We start from the raw sequence: 18,070 nt of genomic DNA on the forward strand, positions 1-18,070 counted from the left end.
TGACAGTGCAATTGGTGTGCACGTTCCTAGGCCAAAGAGGTAGGCAGGGCCATGGCTGCTTCCGGGAGGTGGACTGAGGTTCCCCACTGGGGCTGGAGCTTTGCTGGAAAAGTAGGGGTGGCTGCAGACCAGGGGCTGGCAACCAGCTTTCGTGCACCACCATATTTACTAGGTGTAGATCATCCAGGAATTTGAACTTGGCCTTTTGGTTCATAATGAAAGTCTATTTGTCAATGGGGGAAGGTTATACCTAGTTTATTTAATGGTTTAACAAGGGTGGGCTGATGCTGGTCTTAAAGGAAATGTTTTTCCCACCCACATACGTCTCTCCGTAAAGAGACGGGTATGACGATGTGTCACGGTGACCAGTGGTGGCTGCATATGCTCGGGGCCAGCGATCTGCATGTAGCTTCTCCTATAGTCCTCGTCTCAGCCCAATAAAGTGCGTATGCAGGAAAAACTGAGACACAGGGACGGTAAGTAGTTTGTTTCAGGTCACAGAGTCAGTGCTAAAGGTGGCCTTGGTTGTATAACTAACGAAAGTGGCTAGAAACAACAGTGATTTGGGTTTTTTTCCCTCTGATTGGTTGGGCCTCTCGGCTGCCAATTTCACCTGGGCTCACTCAGGCAGCTGCACTCAGCTGGAGGGGCTGCTGAACTGGGAAGTGGCAAAGGCTTCTCGCCCCGGGGGCTGCTGCTGTCTCTGGGATGTTCTCCTGCATGGAACCCCTCACTCTCCTGGGGCCGCACTGGCTTCTTGGCGTGGTAGTCACATGGTGGTGGTCTCGAAACAGAAGCTGCAAAGCCTTTCGATTCCTAGGATGGTAACAGCATTTGTCCACATTCCGTTGTCAAAACCAGTCACAGAGCCAGCCCTGATTTAGGGGGGACGGAACCAGACTACTTCTGCAAAGAAGCATGGTGGGAGCATGGTGACTTTTTTTTTTTTAGCTGCTAAATACCAGAGCCAGGATTCAAAGTAGTTGGCCAGACTGAGGTCTTCTAAATAACTGCGCCATCTCTGAACCACAGGACATTTGTGGGACTGAGACATGGGGAGGATTTTGTATTTTGTCTTATCTCTTTGCAATCGCCTTCCCTTTGAATTCTGTCTTCCCCTAGTGTCTGGCTCAGGGCCCAGCACCGGATGGTGGCTACTAACACCTATTCTGAGCACTTAGGAAAGCTGTGAATCCGAATGGGATACTTAACCTCTCTCGATCTGTGTCCCGCCTGCAGAATGGGAATAATGGTAGTAATAACACATCAGGTTGCTGTGAGATCCCTGTGCAATAACCTAGGGAGAGCAGTAGGCACCCCGTGCTGGCACTCGGAGTTGAGTCGGTGTTAGTGATTGGCGTGTGGGCTACCCATGCGTGCAAGGTGGGCATTTTAAACACCAGGATTAAAACACCACTTGGTTTCCAGATGCAAACACCCGGGAGGGGGGAATAATTTCAAAATGCAGCGTTGAAATTCTAAGACAGCATCTCTTAAAAAGTTGGGGAGGAAATCAAAATGTGCAAACGAGCACACACACGGAGTTGCAGGGCTGCGGCTGCCTTCCTCTGTTCGTCGTTAGTGTTCCACCCTGGGGCTGCTGGCGGCTCCCGGCGCGGCAAGTGCTGACTGGGCGAGGTGAGGGCGCTGGGAGGGGAGGCGGGGACTTACCTTATGCCCTATAGGTCTGGGTCAGGGGCGGGCGTCGCTGAGAGGAGCCCTTAAAAGCTCGCGTTCTGCGGGGTACTTGTGACTAGGAGGTGAGAGGGGAAGGGCTGTCTGACCTCTTCCCGACTGGGGAACCGCAGCGGGGACCAGAGTGCCCAGAGTGCCGACTGCCCTGCGTAAGTGCGCGGGTCCTCGGGGGATGCGCGGGTATAGCGTAGCTAGTCCTCACCAGGACCCCAAATTCGGGGAGAGCAGGGAGGGTGGTTTCAGCAGCCTTCAGCTGCCGGAAGGAAGAGAGCGTGGCAGAATAGGATCCGATCGGTGGTCTTGGCCAGTCCAGAGTTTCCAGGTTGGGGTACCGGGGAGTCTTGACGCTCTGCCGTGGGTGCGCTCAGCCCGGGGAACACTCCCGAAGGCTCCTGGCACAATTCCAGGCGGTGGCACCTGGGCTTCTTCCAGATCTGGAGGTGCTTCCGAGTCCAGGAGCCCTTCCAGGGAAGTGTGAAGCTGTGGGGTCCCCCGTTACCCTAGATGCGAGATGGGAACATCATCCCTTCCTCCCTCAACAGGTCTCTTTGGGATGCTGATTTCGGGGTGCACTAGGGAAGTGGGAGCAGGAACTGCCTTTGGTCTGAGTGTGCCCCCCAAAAGGAGACTTGGCTTGATCCAAGAAACCAGAGCACACCAGAGTGAATATTATTCCTGGAATGTAGGATTAAGAGAAATCCAGGGGCTTGGGACAAGTGACAGCTCCCTGTCAAGTGACTTGGGGCCTTGCAAGGGACTTGGTAGGAAGCAGTAGGATGTGCAGAGACACATGTGAAATGCAAGCACCTGGTGCATTTCAGGTCAGCTTCGTGTGCAGGGAAAAATGGGCTTTGGCATATTCATGGACTCAAATCCCGGGTTGCCTTTTGCTAGTTGGTGACCTTGAGCAGATTATTTCCGATTACTAAATCTCTGTCTCCGCATTTCACACACTTGTCTTTTCCTCTCCCCTTAAATGTACAGCAACCACCACCACCACCACTACTACCACTATTATTATTATTATTATTTTGGTGTAAGATGAGTAAGAACAGCAACATTAGGAGAAAAAGATCTAACAAGAATGCATTTTGCTACCTTGAAAAATATCTTTTAAGAAAACTGTTCAAAATAGGAATCGGAACACTTTTTTAAAAGTCAAGCGCACTGGCTGGTTGGCATATGAAAGCCTGTAAGGCTGTGGAGAGCCTTCAGGGGGCTGTGCTTTGTAGACTTCTACCCCAGGCTAATCGTTTGGTGGAAACTCTTTAAAATACAATGTCAGTGTTCTTAGCAAGGAGCTGTTTTATTCTTTCCATTTTTATATATAGGAACTGGCTGTTTTGGAGAGGCATAAGTGGTTCCCCAACATATGTAATCCAGCTTGTAAACCAATGTACAGCGAGTTTCTACTACCCTGATTCTATAGCCTGAGAAATAAGCGGGCTTTGACTGACAGGAGGTTCAGATGACTGAGAAGAGTGTTAAGCAAGTCCACTGGGCTGACCAATTGACTCCTCTTGGAAAAATAAAAACGAGAAGCCAACAACATGACAGCATCTGTTAATGACTTTGTCTTTGTTTCGGGAGGCATAGGATTTGTCAGAGGGAAAACGGAATGTTGCATGCTACCCTGGTATGCACAGAACAAAGCCAGCGAGTGAGGGAGAGCTTGGTTACTGCCTCCAAGAACATCTCGGACCTGTTCATGAGCACCCGCATGCCCAAGGTTAATAGGAAATGCCCCATTCTTAATAGGAAGCAGAGTTCATTTAAAAGAGCGGGCATGTGTATTTTGGTGTAACCTTCCCAGGGATTTAATGATGTAGAGTTTTCATTGACTGAACCAAGACCACTAGATAGAATGTAAGTAGGGGAGTGTCTCTTAATTAGAAAGGCGCCTCTATAAGAATGTCTCATTTCTATCTATATTGACTTGGGAGACGGGTAAGCAGGGCAGAAAGCTAAGAAATGTACTTTCCTAGCCAAAACCAGGAATGGAGTTTGAACTATTATGCTATATATTTGCAAGTTCAACGATTGAAGCGATAATAGACTCAGTTCACAAGACAGTGATCCGGTGCTTTCTTGATAAAATCCCTAAGCATAAAGGAACTGAAACCAGAGTAGTGAGATTTCTCTTCCTCCAAGATATTGCAGGTACAGCCCTGAGCAACATATGTGAATCCAGCTTAGAAACCAATGTACAGTGAGTACCCACCTGCTTTTCTTTTATTGCTGTAACCCAAATAAATATTTATAAATAAACATTTGGGCCAATAAATAATTGTAGCAATAGAAAGACCATCATTAACTAGAATCAGAATATAGGGGAAAGGTTTAGAGAGGACACCCAAGGATACTACTGGAAAGATAAGATGGTAAGAATTTGCTTTTTCAGACATGGAGTCATCTCCCCTGTCCCCACCTTCTTCTCCAGGTTCCCTGGGGTGGAGGTAACCCAACTCTCAAGATATCCATTCATTTATTTCACTAATATTTTTCCCAATGTTTGATTATGAAAGTTTTCAAACATTCACAAAAGTTGAAAGAACTTTATTGTGCAACCCCCACCTAAATTCTCTTTTCATTCAGCTGGTACTGATTAGTGCCTACTATTTGAGTGGAGCTATGCTAAACTGTAAGAACATAAATAGCGGAATACAGTTAGGGAACAAGGAAGGGTTTCATTGGGCTGGAACACAGAGTTTGTGAAGGGATCCTGTGACTTGTGTCTGGAAGGTTCTGCTGGAGTCACATTGTGGAAGACGTTGAATTTCACAGCAGAAAGTTTAAACCATCCTGGTTGTAGTCTGGAGCCACTGAAGGCATTTGAGGAGCAGGAGTGTTTTGTGCTCTAGAAAGCTCTTTCTGGCATTAAGGTCAGGCTACATTGGAATGGAGAGGACTAAAGTCTGAGAGATGAGTTGGGAGGCTTTGCAAATGTCCTGGGTCAAACTGTGAACAGAATGGATTGCAGAGACTGAAAAGAGGAAGAAGGGTGGGACCTTGTGGCTGACTGGACATGAGGACTCGGTTGTAGAGCTCAGGCTTCTACAAAGATTGTGTGTCGATGAGAATAGGGAAGTCAGAGGAGGAAGAATTTCAATGGGAATGATGATGTCTTGTTACAAGACTCCTTTGGGTTTGAGGGACCAGTTGGGAACTCACGTGGAGGTGGCCATGGACAGTGGAGAGCCCAACAGCAAGGTCAGGACCGAACAACTCTCTGGACTGGCCATTAGTGATCAAGGCATGGTTGAATGAGAATGTACGGATGGAGAAAAGAAGGCTGAAATCTGAATATGTGGAGTTCCTGGAACAGAAAAAAAAATACAGGTGTCCAAGTATCGCTTAGGATTTTAACGACTGTTCTATCTACAGTATTATTGCAGTCACAGCAGTCACAAATCAAATGCATATTCCTACCACTAGAGTGGAGTTTTCCCTGCTCCTACTATAGCAGGCATGGCTGGGGGTGGGGGCAGGGAGTAAGGTGAGAGCAGGGAGGCAAGGGGAAAATGTACATACATTTTTATCTAGGACTCACAATATACAGTGCTTTGTCCACGTAAACCATTTCCACATATTGGGATGTCAGGTCATTTAATGATTTTCTCTCCTTTCACAAGGCAACACCCACTTAGTCTGGGAACCATAACAACCTATCCTGAGGATGGCCGCATTTTCCAGACCAAACTGCAGCTGTGACATATATTCTGGATGCAACAGTCGCCAAGCCTTTATCCAAATATTTAGCAACCCAAGCTCCCCCTCCCCTTCTATGCTAATACTTTAGGACATAGGTTAATATTCATAAGTGAATGTTCAGCTCTGTAAAACCATCTAATTATATTAATTTACCACTGACAAGGCAAGGGACATTAGATTGATGTAGCATCTATTCTGTGGCCAGGGTCTGTCCCAAGGCCTCCGTTAGAAGGTGAGGGCAGAGACTATCTTTTGTCTTTCTGTAGTACCTGGTATGAGTTTATATGTGTATGTAATTCATCTGATGTGTCTGTCAATACAGTATTAAAAAGAAGTGTGGTTCTGGTCAGAACAGAAGTACTTTATCTAAAGACACAGGGTTTTGAAGCGTTGGAGCCATGCTTGCAGCTGTGTGTCTGAATCCTTCCTGCTATTCTCATTGGACAACATCACCTTCCTAAATGCCTACTGTGAGAGGGCATTGTGTTAGGGTTTGCACAGGTGGGTTCCTTCATGTGGCCCCTCTGGTGTGGCTGATTATTTAGATCAAAATTGCTCGGTTGGTTATCATTGGTGGGGTGTCTGCCCTCTGGCCCTGTCTTATGTACCCAACTTCTTGAACTCTGCAGGAAGAGTACGACTCCCGCAGAAATGCCAACCCCTAAGGCTGAGTTTAGCAATCACTTCATTAATTCTCCTGAAGATCACACATTCGATCCTCCACTGAGTTCTTTCAGGGTGAACCAGAAGACAGTTCTATATTTAATTTGTTTACTTATGTGTTTTATTCCATCAGTCTTCTGCTTTCCCTAATGTCCTGCCCATTTACATATCTAAGGTCACTTGCCCCTTTATCCTTACTTTCCTTCCATTGTGAGAATTTGGAGAGAGGGTGGGATAGGGTATGGGGCCCACAGCAAGATTGTACTGACTGTGTAATTGATTATAATTGGCTCAGGTAGACATAAGAATTGTACTCTGTTTTCTTTCCTGAAGTGCAAAGTGGCCAGTTGCACACTGAGCAATGGGATTCGGAATGGGAGTGAGGTCATCACCCATGAGGACTTGAATAAGCGCTGTGTTGACCGGTAGTGGCTTAGAACCCTGAGCTTCTTGTACCTTATTCTAGCACATCGCCAGTCTGCCCAGGGTTACTGGGTTTTGTGCAGGTTTCTCTTCTCCATGAAAGCAAGTACTGAGCCATTTTTCATCTTTGACTCCAAGAATTTTAGCAAAGTATCTCAGTTTAGTACATACCCAGAAAAATCTCTAATAAATTGAGGTCTATTGAAGGAAAAGAGTGTGGGGAGGGCTCTGTGTTTGAAAGGACCAGGAATTGTGGCTGTGGCTGGGGCAAAGATGAGCAAAAGAAATGTAAGAAGTTAAAGAAAAACCCATTCTTAGGCTTTGTGTGGACCCCACGCTACGAAGTTTCTATTTGACGCATGGGGAAAGTGACAGCCATAGCTAATTCTGAAAATGAAAAATGTCCTGCCTGGGTTTCTTGATGAAGAATATTATTAGCAATCAACAAATCAATGGGAAATAATGTTTTTTTTCTTGACCTCTAAGTATTGGGGTGTTTGTAGCATTAACCTGACTTGGGGGAGCGTTCTGTACATTCAAGAACTGAACTGTGGCAGAAGCTCTGATGCTTGTCTCAGATAAGAGAGTGCTCTCTGCTGCCCTGATGTTCTGCAGTTATTGTCTTTTCTCTGTATTTTGGGGTCTCCCTAACTTCTCCACCTGGCCTCTGTACACTTTTCAAGGGGATGCTGACGCTCACTGATGAAAGACTACCAGGAATACACTCATAAACACACAAAGCTAGTTTGATTGGCTTATCTGTAGCAAAGAAAGGCGCACACTGAAAGGACTGGGGTCATAGGAAAGGGCGTCTGAAAGGTTTGGCCTTGTGCTGGGTGAGTCAAAGGAGGAATCAGAGAAGAGGTGACCCATGGGATGGGCTGCTGTCCAGCAGCCACACTGGTTCAGCAATGTCTCAGTAGTTTTTGTTCCGGAGCAGGGAGGAGCCAGGGCAGCTGGGGCCCGTTGGTAAGAAACCAGTGACTGCTTGACAGAAAGGATTGTCTGTCATCTGGCAGCTGCCGTGTGGCCTTGGGGATGTGGGAATGTCGGCAATGTTCTGTTGGGAACTTCTTAGTGTGATGACCAGGGAGCTGGTTTTCACTTTCTCTGGGGATCTGGAATATCCTCTCTCTCTCTCTCTCTCTCTCTCTCTCTCTCTCTCTCACACACACACACACAGAGGGAGAGGGAGACACAAATGCACTGATGTATTCATTTTGGGACAAAATCAAGTAGTGGGAAATCGTAGTTGATGATACCACCACCTGCCCAGCCATCAAAGTCAGGTTTAGGGCTCATCCTACATTCTGTTCTATTTCAATATACAACATTTCATCATACACAAGGTCCTGCTAATTTTACCTTCTAATTATTTTCAATCTTCCCTGTTCACACTGTTACTATTTCCCAGCCCTAGTTTAGGCTTTATCATCTTTATTCTGGATTATTATAAAGCCTACTATACATAGTGTCTCTGCCTTCTGTCTTTTTCATTTAAATCCATCCTTAGACTCTGGCCATTGTATTCTTTACAAATTTGAAGTGCTTAGGATTGCCAACTCACTGGAGGATAAAGACTCAGCACATCTACAACATCCTCTGTGATTTCCTCTCCATTGGCTTCTCTAGCTTCCTCCTGCTTTTTTATCCACTTCCTACCCTATGCTTCTATCTTGCCTATGTAGTGGTTACCTATTGCCATACAACAAAGTTGGACAAGGTAAAATCCATGGCCCGAGAAAGGAGGAGAGACAACAGCAAATGAGGGAAGTAGGGAAATTCATTCAAGTAGGGGTTAAGGTCAGGGTTAGATATTAGCTTGGAGATTTGCATTGGTCCAGGCAGGTAACGGTAAAGGCCTGGATTCAGACCTGGGTGTAGGGTGGGAGAGGAGAGGAGGAATTTAGAACACATCCAGGGTAGCCAATGGGTGGTTGGCTGGCTGTGGAAAGGCAGCGAGAGGGAAGCAGAAAAGTCAACCAATCTGGGATTTCCAGCTTCAGTGCTTGAGAGTGTTTTCAATCAAGACAAAATAGAGAAGTGGGGATGTGTTTAGGGAAGAAGGTGATCCATTTAGTTTTTGAGTTGTTCTTAACTACTTTTGACTTTTGTCAACATAATGCACATCCATGGGTGAAAAATCCAAGTCAGAGTACAGTTCTCACGATAAAAATATCGTATTCCTCTTTCTACCATGTTAATCACAGTAGGTGGTCAAAAGCAGGCTGATTCTAAAAAGAATAGGGCTACCTTTACCTCAGTAAAAATGAAGAATTTCCCAGTGGAAGACACTGCTTTTCGTCACGAGTCATAAAGGACTGAGGGCTTAAGCCACCCCCCCCAAATTTACTTTCAAAATTTAAGGAAGTACATCAGAAATCCATTGTAAAGCAATCTCTGGGCATGTGATTTTCACTTCTTTGCAGATAAACATGCTCTTAAGCCATGTGCGATTCCAGTACCTATAAATTTTACAAATGATATAAGGGATAATCCTGTTTACCTGGAATTCTGCTGCTGTCAAAATTTTCCCAGAGGCAGATTTTGTTATCCTCTGTAATTTATACAGTGATACACGGAAAATACACGGACTTTGGAGTCACCTACACCTGGCTTCGAATTCCAGCTCTACTACTTAGTGTCTGAGTGGTGGGGCTTGAGAAAATTAACCTGGGACTTGAGAAACTATTCAGCCTCAGTTTCCTCACCTGGCTTTGGCTTATAAAAGCTCTGGACTTAGGGCTTCTCTAAGAATAGTGTCACTGTCTTTCCAACCTCCGGTGTGGTCCCACTATCCATACATTAGTGTCCTAGGGCAGCTGGAACAAAGTACCACAAACTGGGTGGCCAAAACAACAGAAAAGTCTTGTCTCTCAGTTCTGCAGGGACAAGTGCAAAATCACCGTGTAGCCAGGGCCACACTCCCTCTGAGCCCTGCAGGAGAGGATGCTTCCTTCCCTCTTTTGCTTTTGGCATCTGCCAGTTGTCCTCATGTCTTGGCTTGTAGATGCGTCACTCCTTTCTCTGCCTCCATTGTCACATGGCCTTCTTCTCCCTGTGTGTCTCTGTCTTTGCACGGCCTTTTCTTCTCCCTGTGTTGCCCTCCTCTTATCAGAACACAAATTATATTGGATTCAAGGCCTACCTTTGTTCAGCATGACCTCATTCTAACTTCACTAATGACAATATTTCCAAAGAGGGTCACATTCTGAAGGACTTCAGCATATATTTTGGGGGAAACAATGCAACCCATAATAATTCATGTAGTCACTTTGGACAAAAAACTTAGGAATCATGCTTGCTTGTTTCCATTATATTTCAGTTTACTAACAAATATTGATGAATGGGCCTTCAAAGTGTACCTGACCCCTTCTCACCACCTCCACTGCTACTCCCTGACCTCAGCCTCTATCCTCTCTCCTGGATTACTATATCGGCTTCCTAATTGGTATCCTGATTCCATCCTATCCTCCTGAAGTCTGCTTGCTAGGAAGCAACAAAAGTGATCTTTCACATTCCACAAGTCTAGAGTGTATTACTCCCTTACTTAAAAGCCTCCAATGGTGTCCCCTTGCAATTAAAATAAAATACTAATGCATATGAATACAGGCAAGACTCCACATGTTTATGTGGACTTCACATATGTTTATATGAAGTGGCCCATGACGACTACCCTCCACACTCGTCATGGGCCACTTCATCCTTCATCCCGTGTACACCCATCAGCCAACCACAAACAAAGCTTGTTTGCACCTCAGGGCCTTTGCACTGCTTCCTCAAAGCAGGCTTCACCCAGAGACATGCTTCCTGACCATTAGCCCAAACATGGTTTTTGAACTTCTCGGCAACATAATAATTTAAGTCTGGAGGGACATAGTATGCAGTATTTCCAAATTTACCTAAATAGGAAAGAGGGATTAAGATTTAATCCCTCATATTAATTAAGATTAAAGATTAAGATTTAAGGCCCAGTAGCACCTTTTGGCGGATCCTAGTATGGGGACTACAGAATGGTCTCTGGAGACAGATAAGGACTGGCCTGAATTCCTTGTCCTACCACTTATTAGCTATGTGAACCCAGGCAAGTAAGTTAAATCCTCTGAGGCTCAGTTTCTCATCTGTAAAATGGGATGAAAACAGCACCCTCATGGTGAAGGTTAGAAATAAAAATATAAAGCAATTAGCAAAGTTCTGCAACAGGGCAGCATTCAATAATTAATAGGTATTATTGGTATCATTATCACAATGATGCCTTTGATCATGGGGATGGTCTTGCTATCTCACAACTCTTATTAACATTTTGGGACATGTCTACTTTTTGCCCACCCCCACTCAAATTTTCCTTCTGGTTGGAGTAAGACTTCAAAGTAAAGTTCCCTACTATGGTGTCGGATAATATTATTATCTCCTGTCCCTGATTCTGCTCATTCTGTGTCTGCCACAAAACCCCAGTGTGTCTCCGTTTTCTGTGAGTCCAAGGATGTAATGGCACAGGTAGGGACGACAAATTCACCTGCAAGGTGAGACACCAAAGGTCTGACGCCAGAGGGGCCGGCCTGCGAAAAGGAGATAGGCGTCTGGCCGCAGGGCCACTCCAGCAAAAGGGGCCCCTTACCTGGAGTGTCGTGGGCTGTGCCCTTTCAGGGAACAGAGTGCTTCAACGATCAACTTCAGAAATTAAAATGACGTCATAGGGAAGATGAATAGTGGATCCTTCCAAATAGAGGTTTTCTTCTACCATTTGTTTGTGTGGAAATCTTTTTCGCAAAATAGGTGGATTTGGAATTAGGGTTGGTATTTAACTCAGGGCTGCACAATAGCCCCTTGTTACAGGATTCAAATGCTTTGGATACGCATGAATGATCTTGAGAGGTGCGTGAGTCCTTTTTGAATTACAGATTTCTTGGAAATGTCTGTTACTAGTTGGCCTGTTTTTGGTTGTTTGTTTGGGGGGATGTTTTATTATGTTGGGAACTATTTAAGTCCATTAAATATGTAACAGGGACCAAAATAACTTTTTCAATTGTAGCTATAACAATTATTACATAAACAGTTTTTAAAATCCTCACCTGAGGATATGTTTATTGATTTTAGAGAGAGGGGGAGAGAGAGCGAGAGAGAGAGAGGCAGAGAGAGAGACAGAGAAACATCCACGTGAGAAAGAAACCTCAATCGGTTGCCTCGTGTACACACCCCACCCGGGGACAGACACAGCAACCGAGGTATGCATCCTGACTGGGAATTGAACCTGAACCCTTTTGGTGTATGGGACGATGCTCCAACCAATCGAGCCACCCGGCCAGGGCTACGTAAATGATTCTTATCCTGTAATTGGAATAATCTGCAATGTAAGGTGGAGAAGATGGAAGGAGAGATGAAGAGAACGCAAGGGCTGCTTGAACTGGCGGCTCTGCTCTTCTGTCCTCGTTCTGAGGTTTTGTTCTTGGACTCTCCTTCGTCGGTCGAACACACACCTTCCAGCGGCAGGTCTCTTCTGCGGCCTTGCATCTCTAAGTGTGTTGCTGGTGGCTCCCGCACACAGATGACAACTCGGCCGGATTTTCCCTCTTGCCCCTTCTGCCGGATGTTTCCATTGGAATTAAAGTGTGAGTTGATAGGAAGTGGTTTCCAGCTCACTTTTCAGATAAGAAACACGAGACCAGCATATGCAGGTATATATTCAAAACTGGCTCTTGGTGGTGGGGGGGGGGGCAGGGAAGCCCTGACTTGTGGGGCTTGCTGATGCCCATGGTGTAAATATTCCCACCATGGCTGACGGTGAGCTGTCAACAGACGCCACGAAACACTGAGTCGGAGTGAACTGCACAGCAGCAAACCATCATAGAGTCCGTCCACCAGACACACAGAAAAAACTTTACTCCAGAGCACAGATTATAGTAAAATGAAGTAAAATAGTTGGGAAGTAATGAATGTTGAGTGTTTGTGGCATTTTTTCAATATAACTTACTTAATGCTAAATGTTTGTGGTATAATTTGTAACAATGGCCATGTCCAGCAACTGGTTTGCCAAGTTCCCGGGAGTCTGCTCGTTGGTTCTAACACACCAACTGGGATGCAGAGAAGTCACTGCCCCGCCCACGGCCCACTGAGTCAGTCAGGGCTGACCCCGATTAATACAAACTCTTTCTAAAACCCAAATTTCTCTATATTTACTTATTGATGTTTCTTTTTATTTATTTAATTAATTAATTTGTTTGTTTGTTTATTTTACTACATCCTCTACCAGCCTTTGAAAGGGTCTAGGACCATTACTGGCTATAGTATCTGTTGAGACAGTAAGAGTCAGACTATCTGAATGTAACTGTAACCAAAGATGGGAGAGAGGAATGCAGTTTATGGACTTAGAGACATAAACAAATCCTGGCTTTGAGTCTTGCTTGGCCCTATTGCTCACAAGTGGTGTAATCTTAAACAAGTCACTTACTTAATTTTCTGGCTTCAGTTTCCTAGTCGGTAAGATGAAAAATTGGGCCATATGAGCATGTATTATCTCATCTAGGCCTAAAATATCATGATTCATTTTTTTGGATCCGTTCGTTCAACAAATATTTGCCTAGTACCAATTATATGCACATCTGTTACAGACTCTATTTCTGGCAGAATTAAACACAAATGTAAGAATAATAACTATTATTATAGCATCTCACATCTATGCAGAGCCTTCTAATTTACCAAAGAAAAAATACACTCTGAGTCTCTGAGGTCCTCTGGCTTTAGGAGACCGAATGGTAGAGAAAGAAGGACCTATTGTAGAAGAACAAACAGAACGTCACTCCTAGGAAACGCAAGAGGCCACAACCAGAAAAAAAACAAGCATTTGGTTCGCCATGTTTATTAGCTGCTTCATTTTGTCTCAAAACCAAAAACTTTTTTTTTTCTGATTATAAGATTAATTGTAGAAAATTTAGAAATTCTTAAGAAGTATTAAATGAGGAGAAAATTCCAATATCCAATTTAATAGCCTGCTTTTATTTACCTAATATTTTAGTATATTTTTCAAAGCATTATTAGTAGTCATATTAATCGCTGTATATGATTTCATCTTCTTGGTGTACAGGAACTCATCTTACATTTTTACATTGTTGACTGTTTTTATTATTCTTCAAAATACTGTGATAAATAACTTTGTTTATATAAAAGTTGTACATTGTCCACATAGTTTTCAACTGTAATATTTAATGTTTAGTAAGACAGTTCAAATCATATGCTTTTGACCTTTCTTTAGCTTACTTATTCTGCCAATATTCCTAGATTTTATTCTGTTTCTAAACGTGTATTAAATGGAACAGTTTGTCTGAATCCTTCAATGTGATATATTTGGACTGGAAATATTGCCAATGTTTCATATTATTTCAAATAGACATATGATAAAGTATATGGTGAATAATTTTTTCTTTCACTTCTATGGATAGTAGCTTCTGGTACAAGGTTTATTAGTTTAGAAGTACTCGATGTTCAAAACGTAAAATAATTCAGGCTAGTTTAGGATAAGCAAAACGTTTGAGAAGGATATGAAGAAAAAAGACTTCTCTATTTATGATAACAGCTTTCATTTTATCAGGAGAGGTGGCGGCTTAGCCCAGTTCAGGAGTTCTGGCTGTTAAATGAAAACCAGGAAATGAAAAATGTTGCTTTAGTTCACCTACATGGGAAACCACGACTTCAACACTTGTTTGATTAAATGTTAATGAGATCTACTAGACTGACCCAACTCTTAACTTTTATGAATTAGATATGTCATTTAAAATGAGAACAGTTTCACCTTTCTCTAACATCTCTGAGTCAACATCTGCTTACAGGGGAAGTGCTCTACCACCCTGGTTGTTCAAATATTAATGTCTTCCATTAAAGGAGGCTGGAGGTTTGCAAGCAGCGAGCCTGAGAAATTAGATGGCACGATTAGTGTCTCGTTTCTGCCCCCAGGAAAAACAACCTTTTACTGGAAGAGCTTCTTCCAGTATGTTTTAATACCACAGATTTTTTTTTTTCTAAACCAGCTAGAGAGTAAGATTGTTGACTTCAAGCATTCCTTGAAAGTGGCTGTTATTAAAACATCAGCATAACAAGGTCACAGAATTTTAAAAATACTTTATTAGTGCCCTAGCGGTCATTACCCTTGGGCTTCTTGGGAACCTAATTTCAGTTTCTAAACTCATTTTGTTCATTATTATAATCAATAATAGGCGAAAGCAAATTATAACTACAGACTGTATGATTAGGCTTGTTTAGTTAAGTATGGGGACTTTATTAAGTGTTTTATATGTTGAATATATAACTCTATACAAAGATTATATATTCAATCCAATTACAATTATATATTTTTATCTTATTGGGGAAATGTGGCTGAAAATCTTTTTAAATTTCCTACAACTGGCATTTTCATATTTTGCCAAATTGGGTTGTGATAAGCAGGTGGCAATAGATTTTTACACATTTTGTATTTTTAAGATGCTATAATAGTTTGGCATTTTAAAGCACCAAAAAGTAGGCATGATATTTGCATAATTGCATATTTCATTTTGCATCCAGTAATCTCAGTGAATGGAGTGTTTATTTATTTCATGTATTTTACTTAGACTTTAGAGCCGAGAACTTGGACCATGCATAAACAGTGGCGATGCCGCGTCACGTACCAGCACGGACGTAGGGCATCGTAATACTCAGCAGGGTCAGCATTTAGGTGAAGCCAGTGAGGCACCCGCCTTGGGGGAAACATTTAGCAGTGCCCAAAAACCTCAGTAATCAAGATAAATAGTGTTTTAATATACTATTTGAAAAGAATCAAAATTAAGGCCCCAGAAAACCCATTTTGAAAAAAATGTCAAAATTTTAGAAAATAGATAAGATTTGACCCTGCATTTCCACCAGACTCACTTTATTTCCTCATCCTGACCCTGGCTGAGTTCTCATTCTGATTTCTCCACTCTCATGCCTTGCATGAGGCACACTCTGGAGTCACGTTATCTTAAATAACACTGGTGATAGCAAGCCTCACTCTCCTGGTTAAGTTATTAAGAGATCAAATAGGCTAAAAATAGAAAAGGAAGCCCATTGTAAATACAATCTACATGTTCATTTACAAGGTAGGGAAATCATCATACAATTTGAAGCCATTATTATTATCAGCCCAGATGAACACTCTAAGCAAATATCAGATTTGAAGTACCTTGGAAAGCTTTGTATTAATCAAGTTTGAAGCCAAGGGACAGGGACCTAAAGATAGTTGTGGAATCATCCCTCTCTTCCTTGTCTCTTTTTTTGTTCTTGGATGCAAAGGTTACTGACTTTGTAAGAGATAGCAGAGGGAACAAGAAACCCATTTTGTTGATTTTAAATTTCCCTGCCAAAGTCTCACCGTTGCTCACGGTTTTCCACCCACCAGCAATGTCTACCCCATTTCTCCTGCCTGTCAGAGGCCCACCCATCTTTCTATCACACCTGACCTTGCTCAGGCTTTCCTAGCTTCTCTCATCCTGAAATGTGTTCTCCGTCCTCTGCCTTCCCGTAGTGGGTAAACTGTCATGACCACTTATTTGGTGACTAATTACAGAGCCTTTGTTATCTTGAGGCTTTAATCCTCCATTGAATTTACTTTCCAGACCATAGTTTTAGAAATATAAATTGTTTCTCCAGTTAAATAGTAAATCTCTCGCGTAACCCAGCCCCCCAGTACACTGTTAATTTCAGAGTGAGCAGGGATCAGGTCCATTTTAGTTAAGTGGTATCCAAGGTGCTTAGCAAAGGACCTTTACACACATTTTTTTTTTGAGTGAATAAATTACTATCTTGCATGTAAAAAGGCTGGGGAACTATTTACTCTTCTGATTCATTTGAGGACTGTTACTGTTTTCATCCTAGGCTGAGAGCGACTGGCCGGTGCCATGTGGAAGGTGGCAGTTTTGCTGGTCCTGCTGATGCTCTGCCCTAGTGGCGGTGGGTTGTTTCACTTCCGGCACAGCAATCCCCAGGTTTCTGGGCCTCGTGAGGGAGGCACAGGGCAGCCACTATTTCTTACTCCCTACATCGAAGCTGGGAATGTCATAGAAGGTAAGTCCAATCAGAAACCCCCTGGTGTACTTCCAGTAGTTGTGGTTTTTCTAAGCAATTATCCTCCAGGATCCAAAATCTGTTCTGATATTTTTTACTCACTCCTTTTAGTTCACATACTAACAATTGGATGTCATATATTATCCGAGTTATGAGCTAAGATGAGAGTTCATTGGGGCCCGTTGAGCTGGTGGGTGGGTCCCTGAACTTCTGTTTACAAAACTAGTACAGTGCCTGTCTACCACTGGACACTTAATAAGTGTCCACTTATTTATTAACACCAACCTTAGAACTGTGTGTCAGGTACAGGTTCCATGTATTCCATTGATATTTAAACCCATTTAAACATCTGGACAACCCAAGGAACTAAGGAACAAACAAGAAACTAAGCAGAAATAGATGAAGTTACTTTCCAGAGTCACACAGACACCGGCTGGTAGAGAGGCAGGGTCCACACCCAGAGAGTCTCACTGCAGAATCTATGCTCCCAGCCGCTGTGCTGGGCCCCCTTGCCTGGAGGCTACCACCCAAACAGCCTAGGCCTCAGTTTCCTCATTAGTAAGATGGAGATGTAAGAACTTACCCAAATTACAGGGGTATTATAAGAATCAGATGAGAAAATGCACGTGGAAACTCTTAATATCCTGTAAATTGCTCTCTAAATAGTGTTTGCAAATGGGATTTTCTGTTTTCGTTATTAATGAAAAAAGAGTTGTCATTTGGTGTCATCAGAGACTAAATTTTATGCCCAGATTCTGCTCTTAATGCTTAGGTAAATCACTGTGTTGATAAATTAATCTTTCTGGACCTCAGGAGGCTCCCAAACTGTAAGAGTGCATAGGCAGCTGTTTGCGGAGCTGGTATTGAAAGGAAGCAGAGAGATGGGGTGGTGGCAGGAGGAAGCTGTGGAGGCAGGAGGAGGCAGTGCATATTATAAAACTGAAGACTCACATCCGAGGTGGGCATGCTGGAGAGTTTGAGAAGGAAGCTATCTGGTTGGTCGTCACAGTCGAAGGAGAAAATAGGAACAGTTGTAAGAAAATATAACAAGTTACAGCCATTGAAAAAGTTAAATCTCCACTACCTAGCACAGTGCCTGTATGGAATTGGCACTCAATAAATATTTGTAGAATTAAAATTTTAGACCTTAATAAGTGCCAGGCATTGTGCTTTACACACACATGAGTTCATTTCATCCCCAGAGCAACCCTAATGAAGAAAGCATAGTTGCTGTTCCCATTTTACAGATGAGAAAAAGGAGGCCCAGAGAAATTCAGTATCTTACCCAGGCCTATTTAAAGCTAGGAAGTGGCAGAGCTGGTATTAAAACCCATACCAGCTGACTCCAGAGCCCGAGGTCTGAACCACTGTGCTATGTGGCCAGCTCCAGACTTGAGGGTACTGGGCAGAATTTGGGTAAATAGAAAAGGGCTTGTGCATCCTGAGTGAGGAAAACAGTTAAAACGAAGGCATTATGTGAAAGTGGCCATCGTGTGTCTCTATCAGA

General features: G+C 43.3%; 1 protein-coding gene across 1 annotated transcript in view; it reads left to right on the forward strand.

Annotated features, from left to right (window-relative positions):
- The first annotated feature begins 1,731 nt into the window (after positions 1 to 1,731).
- Positions 1,732 to 18,070, forward strand: part of CPVL (carboxypeptidase vitellogenic like) — a 101,164-nt gene continuing 84,825 nt past the window's right edge. Inside the window, exons 1-2 of the mRNA XM_024563115.3 lie at positions 1,732 to 1,844; positions 16,375 to 16,563. Coding sequence (XP_024418883.2) covers positions 16,398 to 16,563 — 166 coding nt within the window. The 5' untranslated portion in view covers positions 1,732 to 1,844; positions 16,375 to 16,397. The remainder of the gene's footprint in view (positions 1,845 to 16,374; positions 16,564 to 18,070) is intronic.

The sequence above is a fragment of the Desmodus rotundus genome, chromosome 6, assembly GCF_022682495.2.
Source record: "Desmodus rotundus isolate HL8 chromosome 6, HLdesRot8A.1, whole genome shotgun sequence".
Lineage (NCBI taxonomy): Eukaryota > Metazoa > Chordata > Mammalia > Chiroptera > Phyllostomidae > Desmodus > Desmodus rotundus.